At 43.7% G+C, this 10,136-nt stretch overlaps 1 protein-coding gene across 1 annotated transcript; it reads left to right on the top strand.

The window, feature by feature from the left end:
- The first annotated feature begins 239 nt into the window (after positions 1-239).
- On the top strand, positions 240-6,071 carry SPRTN (SprT-like N-terminal domain). Its single transcript, XM_050316192.1, has 5 exons — positions 240-556; positions 1,728-1,827; positions 2,610-2,738; positions 3,469-3,736; positions 4,024-6,071. Exons 1-5 carry the CDS (start codon positions 249-251, stop codon positions 4,767-4,769), a joined length of 1,551 nt encoding a protein of 516 aa, XP_050172149.1. The 5' UTR covers positions 240-248; the 3' UTR covers positions 4,770-6,071.
- Positions 6,072-10,136: the final 4,065 nt, after the last annotated feature.

The raw sequence follows: 10,136 nt of genomic DNA, 5'->3' as shown, positions 1-10,136 counted from the left end.
CCTGCCCAGCCGCCGCCGCCTCCGGGGGGAGCGCCGCGCGGCACAGCCCGGCCCGGCCCGGGAGAGGCCGCCGGGGATGACGCGCCGGGAAGGGGCCGAGAATGCGCTGGGACGGGGCCGCCCTCGGACGCGGTCGGGAGCGGACGGCCCGGCGCGTGCGCGCTGGGGGAGGACCGGGCGGCATTCCATGGATCGCCGCTGCGCGTGCGCCGGAACTCCGTTGTTTGCCGGCGCATGACTGAACCAGCATGGCGGAGCCTGTGACCGGGGTGGAGGATGGGGATTTCTTGTTGGCGCTCAAGCTCCAGAGGGAGTGGGAAGAGGAGGATAAAGCAGCGGCAGCGGAGGAGGAGGCGGCTGCAGCAGCAGCAGCAGCAAAGCGCGCCGATGTCCCGCCGTGCCGCGCGTCCTCCCGCCCGCTGTCGGTGGTGGACGAGGCGTGGGAGCTGCTGGACCCCAGCCCCGACGTGCACGCCCTGTTCGTGCACTTCAACCAGACGCTCTTCTGGAGGAAGCTGGAGGCTGTCACGGTGTCCTGGAGCCCCCGCATGACCAGGTGCGGCGCCGGGGGCGGGTGGCGGTGCGGTGACGCCGCTGCGTGTCGGGAGCTGCCCGCCCTACCTCCGGCGGGCCCCGGCGGCTCCCGCTGCGGGATCAGAGCTGTGGGAAGAGGCCGTCACCTGTCGAGCAGCCGTGGGTGTCGCCGCATGGCTGGGCGTCTCGGGGAAGGGAGGAAGAGCTGTCATTTGGCACTGCGTGCTGCTCCTGCTTGTGCCGCCGTAGGCGCGCGGTGCTTCTCCTCGCAGATGCTTGGATGTCCCGCATCCCTGGCATAGCTGGCACAGCAGGACATGGGTGGGTCGCTGTCACTGTGTGGTTTGCCTTTCATCTGTCGTCCCCGGCATCCATCAGTGGCTTTTCCCGGGGTGCAGGCAAGCCCGGAGAGATGTTGAAGTGGAAGAAATCACTTTGTCTTACGCTGTGTGTGTGGAAACTTCGCTCGTGTTGCGGCCCTGGTTCTCAGTGTTTGCGATAGTTTTACAGCACAGCAGGAAGGCAAATATGAACGAGTAACGGTATATCAGCAAAACTTAGAATAGATTAGTAAGGGGAACATACAAGAATCTGAGACTAAACAAAACCAGAAAGCTTTGAGGTGCCTGGTGCAGTTCTACAGAAGGTGGACTTGCTGGTGGCTGGAGTTCTGCCCTGTCTTATCCTCTGCTGGCTGCAGTATCCTTTAGACACTTGAAAATCGTTGGATATTGAACTGGTGGAGGACTAACGCAGTAACACACCAAAAAAAAAAAAAAAAAAAAAAAAAGAAAGTGTTTTCTGCTGGATTAGCACACAGAAGTGATGGTTTAGTATGAGTCAAAAATTTAGGGAGGGTGAGGAGTGAAATTGAAGCAACCAGCAGTTAAATCAGTGTTTGCTGCTGTGAATCTCCAGCCTTCATTTAGTGCATTTCACTCCATCCCGAGTTCCAAAGGAAACAGTCCTCTGCCTCCTAAACAGGTTTTTGTACTGTGAGATACTTGTTAGGTTTTTTTCTTTGTGTAATGATGCTGAATTTTTCAAGTAACTACTAGAAGCTGGTTTTTTCATATTCTGAATGACCTAGCACGTGTTGGAAGGGGATGACACTTTAACTTAAATTCTCCATTTTCTTCATGTACTACAGAAACAAGTAGATTTTCATGTTATCTTCCTGTGTCTCTTTTCAGCTCTGCTGGCATCTGTAGTTATCACGAAAAAAGTGGATTGTGTTCCATTCGTCTGAGTGAGCCACTACTAAAGTTAAGACCAAGGAAGGATCTTGTTGAGGTATTTGAAGATTGGTCATGAATCTGCACATCAAATTTACTGTGTCTCCCCCTGCCTTGCTCCATATGAACATTTTACATTTCTTAGAGAGATTCTTACAGACAGTAACTTATAGATCATAAAATAGTGGTGGCTTTACTGTTATATTTGTGTGGCATGTGTTGCAATGTCATGGTAGTATTTAGTTTTATGTTTCTAAATGAATGACTCCAAGTAGGAGTCTAAAGTCACTTGTTTATTTCACTGACTTTATAAAGAGAAAGACACCAAGTTTTTAACTCCTGTATTTTCCTTTAGTATTCAAAACAAAACACGGACTGTAGTTTTGAAAGGGTCAACAGCAGAAAATATGGGTATATTTTATATGTGATAGTTAACATGACTTTGTGTTGCTTGTTGTGCTTCTGTCAGAACTGCTTCTCTGACCTGGCTGAACATTCAGATTTGCCTAATGAACAGAAATGCTGTAGAGTTTCAGCTTTCTCACAAGTGGCTCTTTTTTTGGATTGTAGAGGGAATAATCTGTGACTTAAATTTGAGGATTATTTCTTCTGTTTGGAATGTCACTTATTGTACAAATATTCTCCAGTATGTTTTGGTAGTATGGGAATTTGGTTTGACAGGTCAAAGTATTATGTTTTTGTGACCCAGACTGAACATGTGAATGCTCAAAGATAAGATCAGTACCACAATCAATGTAGAGGGCTAAAATACTTGCAGCCTAATTTTGGAACTATCCGTAATGCTTTTCAGTAAATATCTAATGATTTGCATCATTTCAGACACTGTTGCATGAAATGATCCATGCCCTGCTCTTTGTTACTCATAACTACAAAGATCGTGAATCTCATGGGCCAGAGTTCTGCAAACACATGCGTCGCATTAATCACTTGACTGGAGCCCATGTCACGGTAAGCATAATCCTCTTAACCTGATTTAATAGAGCCTTCTTCCTGATTTGGTGTTTCAGTTGCCCAGTGTTGTCTGAGTAATATGCTTGTTCTTGCCAAACACTTCACACTGGGTACCAGTACAAATTTGCTTCCAAGTGTGTGCCAGTTCCATAGTTATTTTGTTGGGGACAGTGGTGGGAGCAGGTTGAGGACGATGTGGGGAGTTGTTAGTTGTATGATTTTCAGGTATACTCTCTGTAAGTATTTTTCTTTAAGCTTTTATGGTAAACTTGAAACAGCTTAATGATAGCAGGGATAGAATAGCTCCGTGTTCGGAGTAGTATCTGTGGAAGAGCAGTTTGTTTTAGTTCAGATTTATATCAGTAGAGGCTAATGATATTTATGTTGGTGATACTTTAAAATAATGTGTCTGTTAAGATCAATTAAAGTAGTAACTGAAGGGAGAATATTGGTATCGTTTGCAATGCATTCTAAACAGTTGGTCACTCAGGGTGAAATTGTAGATAGATTTCCAAAGTGATTTTGTTGCAGTTCAAACAAGATAGCTGGGACATATTCCTACACGTCTTGCTCTTTTAACTGGTAATGTAAAAACCACAGCAGGAGTGGAAAAAAAATGGAATGGTAATGGATTTTAAAAAAAAAATACTGTAAGCTACTGATATAAAAATAGAAACCTTCTGAATGGCCATTTTATTGTTTTGGTTTGTGTGGTTTTTTCACTTAGATTTATCATAACTTTTATGATGAGGTCGATGTGTACCGCCAGCACTGGTGGCGATGCAACGGCCCCTGTCAAAACAGAGGACCTTACTTTGGGTACGTGAAGCGCTCGATGAACAGAGCACCCTCCGCACACGACCTCTGGTGGGATGACCATCAGAAGACATGCGGGGGCACGTTCACAAAAGTGAAAGAGCCAGAGAACTTCTCAAAGAAATCAAAGCATAAAACTGAGACAGCAAAACTTCCACATTTCAAGTCAAAGAACAAAGGTATTTTATTATTTCTTTTCCTTTTCCAAACTGATTTTTTTCCAAATGTTTTTCTTGGAACATTTATGGACCAACCACTACATAAGCTTTGTTTACATGTTAGTGTTATCTAGCAAAGAACAGGACCTGGGTTTTTTGTGCATTTCTAGGCTCCTTCTTAATTGTCTGCAAAAAGTTGAGTTTGATGCACTGTTTTCAAGTAGCAGGTCGACGTATGAAGCACGTCAAATATTAAGCCCATGATTTTTAAACGGAAAAGTTAGTAATTTTTTTATCTTATTTTGCAGGCAAGACACAAATGCATGGTACTCAAGATCTGATGCCTTTTAGTGGAATGGGTTACCGGCTTGGAGGAGGAGACAGTGTACTTTCAGAAAAAGACACAAATGCCAGCAGCAGCATTGGAAACAGTGAAGCACATGGTTCACAGCATCATTCACCAGTAAGGACAAGACCAATCCCTAAAAATGAGATAAAATTTGAAAATTTACCCCGTAGTGGCATCTTTCCACTTCATACCGATGATGAAACTAAGAAGATCAACTTGGCTTTAAAGCACGAGTTTCCTAAACCCTCTGTTGCTAACACAGAAGATTACGAGAACTACAGTGGATTGCCTGCTAGAATGGCTCGTGTGAGGGAATTAAAATCAAACCAAGGCTCTGCAAATAACAAGAGAGCTCTGCCATCTCCCGACCGGCCAGCCAAACAAATTTGTCTGGAGCAGACAACAACAGCTCAGGTTGCATCTGAGAAAAAAAGCTTAGAATGTATTAATACATCACAGCGATGGCCAAAAATGGAAGACAGAACTGCCTTTGAAAAGTACTTCATTAAAAAAGGAGGTAGTGATGTCACTTCAAGTATAAGTACACCTATGAAAACCAAAGCTGAATTTACACAGTCCTCTGCAAGTTATAGCAATCCTGTGAAGCAGGATAAAAATGTCAGTTTTTATGTCAATTGTCCTGTCTGCGAAACTGAAGTTTTGGAATCTAAAATAAATGAACACCTTGATTCTTGTCTTGCGTGAAACAGCAGAAAGCTGTCTCAGAAAGATAAATCAGGGCCAACAATTATTGCTTGAAAGTTACTTGCTCAGAGTTTGCTTAGCTGTGGTTACATTCCTGTGTGCCTGTTCTGAAATGGAATTTAAACTGTTACTGAGCCCCATATCCTGATGCTAGTAAGTAAAAACTATGAGGAATACTGCTGGCATTACTGGTAAAGACTGTTCCTGGACATGCCATAAAACCCTTCATGATTTTTTTCAGTTAAATTTCCAGACTTTACAGGTCAGATTAGGATTAAAACATTACATTACTTGACAGTCTTTATTTTGCTCCTTTTGGAAGCCAGCCAGTTTGGTGGTTAGTACCTAAGAGGCCAGTCAGTTGAGCACTAAAGCCATTATGCAAGTTAGGAATGCCTGACACATGTTTTCTGTGTAAGCTTCCTGAAACATTAATAGTTCTCTTGTTGCACTAAAGTATTTAACGGGTTAAACATTAAAGAGCTTGATACCTTACCTGTAAAACTGTAAATATGTTTGCTTAAACGTAAAATTGTTTTAGAATGGTTTTTAAGCAAAATTGTTTTATGTCTTGCTGCTGTCATTTTAAATGGCTGTATCAGCCTGGTTTGTGCGTTTACTTGCTGCTTTCTTAACTCTTTTAAAACAATTTATATTTTTAAAAATATTGCCATGACAGAAGTTTAATGTAAATAGTTTTGTTCTTGCACTCTAAATAAATTGTTACTAAATTTTAAATTTCCATTAAGCCTGGCCATTTTGTACTACTTACCAGTGGGTTCTTCTGTGTATCTGATAACAGTCTGGTTTAATAGAGCCCTTCTGAATTAACACTTTTCCTTCTTAAATTTCCCTATAAAAACAGGCGCTGGTGAATACGTATTGCATCAAATTCTGCTTTTCTAACCTCTTTCTAAAACAGTTTCACTTCAGTTGCACTGCTGTGAAAAATTTTACAAATACTGATTCTAAAGCTTGATTTGCCATGTTAATTTTCCATACTTCCATCTTAAAACTGCAGCATCTATCATTGTATCCAGTGAGACTTGACATTTACAAGGATGGGACTGCCCAGAAGGGTTTCTACTGTCATATGTTTTTAAGATGAGGACGAGATTTACACCACAAAGGGTCTTTCACATCATGAAGCATTTTTGAGAGATATTCCATTATGATTGTTCTCATCAGTTTCCTCATTTGTCTTTCCTCCTGTGACTGATAAGAGTAAAGGAGAAGGAAGGATTGTAGGTATTGTTAAGTGTGGTTTGTTTTTTTCCCCTGGTGTCTTCTTTTACTTCTAAATTGTTCATTTGGACAACAAATAGAAAACAAATGTGGGATTTGACCTGGGGAATTTAGTGAATAATATAGCCTGTTGAGGTAGGGAGAGGGCAACTCAAGCTATAGGCAAGTTCTGTCTCTAGTATACAAATGTCCTAAAATAGATCTGTTGTCCAAACAATTGAGCAGTTCTGGACCAGCTGTGGAAAAACAGCACCTCTGCTCACGTATGTTTTTACAAGGAAGTGTTCTAATGCCAAGGTCCCTTTTATCCAGAAAGAAAACCTCTGCAGTTGCCATTGCAGGCTATTAGTAATGTGTCATGGCTGCCTTCTTTTGGGGTATGTTACTACAAATGCTGTTTCTGTAAAATGTTGTTCTTGAATACAGTGTTCTACCCACAGTGGTAACAATGACTACCAGTATGGTTTTAAAATATGCTGCTCAGTTTGGGTCAAAGGTGGGAAATTTCGTCTTCTCTATCAGTTGACTTTGTCCAGAGTGAGTTTGGATACTGCCTAGAACAACACAAGCTGGTAATGTCTTGGACAAACATGCTTCATTGAAGTGCAGCATCAAGTTGCCTGACTGGAAATTTGAGAAACAAGTTAATAGACTTGATTTCTGGGTCAAAGCAGGTTTGAAAGAGGGCCAAGTGCGTGCGTGCTGTTTGTCAACAAGTCGTTCTGCAAACTAAAGGCAGAAGCCATCTCATTTTGTGGTGATCTACTGGAATTGCTCTGAATGATTCAGAGAAGAGTTCTAGAGGTTAAACTACCTAAGTGTGGGGGTTACTTAGCTCTTTCCTTATTGTAAGAGACTGCTTTTGAGTTGCCTTCAAACTGGTTATGACGCAAGAAATCTCGAAGGTCAAATATTTTCAAGCATTTTTTACTTTATGGAAATGTTACCTAGGAATTTTTCATAAAACTTGTATTCTAATGAAGCATGGGGCAGAGTTTTTCTCTGGACTACTGCAATGTCTTAGTATCTTGCAAGAAGATGCGTAATAGAAATAGTCTGCTTTACAACATGTTTTAAAAGCATTCTTCTATTCTTCAGCATCTCCAGTAGTTGAGTCACTGTTTGTTTTCTCTTAGGATATCTGGGTCACCTGGGATGCATATTCTCAGAGCAAGTTCAACCCTAATGCCCATACATAAGCTGATGAATGGGCTATTTACGTCTAGGTGGAAGCATGCCAGGCAGGGCAGGTGCTGCTGCCCAGACTCTGTAATCAGGAATTAGTTACCTGAGCCCCCCCTTCTAGGAACATTTTCCAAGAAAACAACCATAGAAATATTGTCAGTTTGGAACAGGCTGTGGTACTTGCCTGTGACCCAGTGTTAATAATGAAGGACACCAGGTAATAACCTAGTACAGAATCAAAGGCTAGAGAGGGCTTAGTCATAAGTGGACAAGTAGTGAATAATTCCTGAGGTGCAGGCTTCTCTTGCTGCAGCAGGAGGATGTGCCACAGACTAAATGGTTTGGGGGGGTTTTTTTCTTCTTCCTTATGTGTTCTTCTGGAGCTCCTCAATTCTGTAGCATTTTCCATACACACCGCATCTTTCTACATCCTTCAAGTAAAGCAAGTTGTGCTGTACTGAAGGGTAACAGCAAGACAGAATAAAGGGTGAGTTTCTGAGGAAAAAGCCAGGTGGACATTTCCTCTAAGTGGTTGGAGCAATTCCTGGTGGTGGTGGTATGATGCAGACTACTCTGGCTGAAGAATGTTAAGAAACTGCCACCACAGCAGTTTGCTTCATCACATGATCGTCCTAGAACACCATGTCCATGCTGTCGCATTTTGCCACCTTAAATTGAATGGCCGCTAAAAGGTTGGACTGGTTGACTTCCTGAGGTTATACCTGACCTACATCCCCCCTGTGAGCATGATTGTTGCTGCTGGGCATGGTGAAGGCAGCAGTGAAACAGCTGCTCTCCAGCAGCTGCTTCTTCCCAGTTGGCTGGCATTCATCACTTTTACCCTCCAGATTGAAATGCCCAAATTCCTACTTGCATCTGGATTATTGCAACTGTCTTGAAGTCTTGCACTTAAAGAAACTTTTTCCACGTGAATGTAAAGACTCTACATAAAATTACCCTTGAAGTGTATTTTATGGGTGGACAGGCCATGAAAGAGACTTGCATTTCACTACATGTGCGTGTTTTCATATACTCGTATCTGGGGAAAAAAATGCCAAGACCCCGGGCTGTGTGGAGCTTTAGGATTCTTCAACAGGCCGTTAGGTGGCACTCCTTGCATGTAAGGAATAGTTACTTCCTCTCCGACCTATGCGGGGAGAGAGCTCCGAGGGCGGGATTAGCAGGCTCGTATTTCACCTACACCTGCACTCCAGGCTGACCACGGATCAGCAGGAACTCTGTCTGAACCACAAACTAGTTAAAGGTGGAGGAAGGAGAGGGAGGGAGGGAGGGAATATCTGCAACTAGATGGAAGATGAGAAGTAAATTCACAACTAACTAGGTGTTCTATGAGTGATGCTTCTTGCTTTGCTGCAAGAGGGACTTGGAAGATGCAAGAGTAGCTCCTTTCTCTAATTCAGGGCTCATGAGAAACCCCAAAGGCATCCTTTTGTGGGCTACAGTTACTGCATCGCTTCTATCCATTGCAGTCACAAAACTAATTTTCTGTCACCATTTGGCATCAACCCAGCTCTGCAAGAGAGGCAGGACAGAGTTTTAGAAAGTCAGAGAGGCTGATAAAACCCAAAACTTAACTCTTGTGCCTTGGCTAAGCTAGGGAGCCGGAGAGATGTGACAGGCTCAGGGAAGAATAGTCTACCAAAGGTGTGAAAGCTTAAAATGGGGCTCAGCCATGGCCTTAATTCCTGTGTTTCCTTTTAGCTTCTGCCAGGCCAGGCTGCTTTAAGACTAGATTAAATTTCTAAGCAGGTGCAGCAACTTGGCCTGAATAGCTCACACTATTTCTGTTCCATCTATCCTGTATTTTTCACATCATTTCACCTGCTTTTATTCCATAGTAAGTCTTAGACATGACATTTCCTAAGCTGCATAACAAAGAATGTTTGAAGGGGCAAACCCCAACAAGCCAAGTATCTGGCTCCACCACTGCTTAATTTAGAAGCAGTGATTATTTTTCTTTAACTGATGTCAACCTCTGGATCATGATTTCTGTGTTCATTGCAAGTACCTTCTCTTCAGAGATCTGTTACTAGTGGCATAGAAAGTCTGGGGTAAGATCTGGGCTAGTAGCTCAGTAAGCCCTGGTACTGAGTTATAGGAACATGGTTTAGCTGAGGATTTTAATGTTTCTCGTGGCTTCATTAAGCAACTTACCAGTGGCAGGAACAGCCATAGGGCCTCTCTGCTCTTACTCCACTTCCTCCCAAGTACTTCACTCCCCTGCCTCTGCCTTCCCACTGGCACTGGTGTCTTCCCAGAAGCATCCCAGTAATGATCGCGCTTTCTTCCCCAGAAGATCTGCTTGGTGGTTGTGCTGCCACTGGTTTGTGAGCAGTTTTTGATTCACCAGGAGGGTGTGGGTTGTGTTTGGAGGGAGGCACAAAGCTAAAAAGCTGTGCCAACGACTTGCTCGGAGGGTGCCCACCTGTAGATGTCAGGGCAGCCTCTGCAGCGCTTGCCTGCAGCCAGTGTGGGGTGGGACACGGCCTGCCCGCTGCACCACCAGCAAGACAAACTCCCTGCCATGTGACAGGAGCACACGGCTTGGCACAGGCTGCTCCAGGTAACGTGTCTGTGGAAGGACACGGCACAAATCCTGGGCTGTTCTGGCAGATGGCAAACGGAAACACACCCAAAGGGAAGAGTCATCCTGAGGATAAATCAACATACCAGAGGCTTCAGAAAGGACAGCACCTGTACCAGGTGGAGTATGGATAGCTGTTAGTAATGGACTTCAGTCTTAAAACCGATGTCTTCCTCAGGATATGCTGCTAAGGAACCGTTGGGTTATTTCATTTGCATTTAGCAGTGCCTACATGGGAAATTTAATTTAAACATGAGAAAACACTTTATTGCAGTGAGGGTGGCTGAACATGGGAACAGGTTGCCTGCAGAGGTTGTGGAGTCTCCATCCTT

Source organism: Myiozetetes cayanensis, unplaced genomic scaffold (genome assembly GCF_022539395.1).
Source record: "Myiozetetes cayanensis isolate MyiCay16 unplaced genomic scaffold, myiCay2020 scf2-11, whole genome shotgun sequence".
NCBI lineage: Eukaryota > Metazoa > Chordata > Aves > Passeriformes > Tyrannidae > Myiozetetes > Myiozetetes cayanensis.
The sequence above is the reverse complement of the archived record's forward strand: the minus strand, read 5'-3'. Positions and strand labels throughout refer to the sequence as shown.

What these genes read in the sequence shown, in the direction of transcription:
- SPRTN (XM_050316192.1), top strand. Translation starts at nt 249, where the DNA reads ATGGCGGAGCCTGTGACCGGGGTGGAGGATGGGGATTTCTTGTTGGCG. An exon ending in TGACTGGAGCCCATGTCACG is followed by an intron (nt 2,739 to 3,468) that starts GTAAGCATAATC and finishes TTTTTCACTTAG; the next exon opens with ATTTATCATAACTTTTATGA. An exon ending in TTTCAAGTCAAAGAACAAAG is followed by an intron (nt 3,737 to 4,023) that starts GTATTTTATTAT and finishes CTTATTTTGCAG; the next exon opens with GCAAGACACAAATGCATGGT.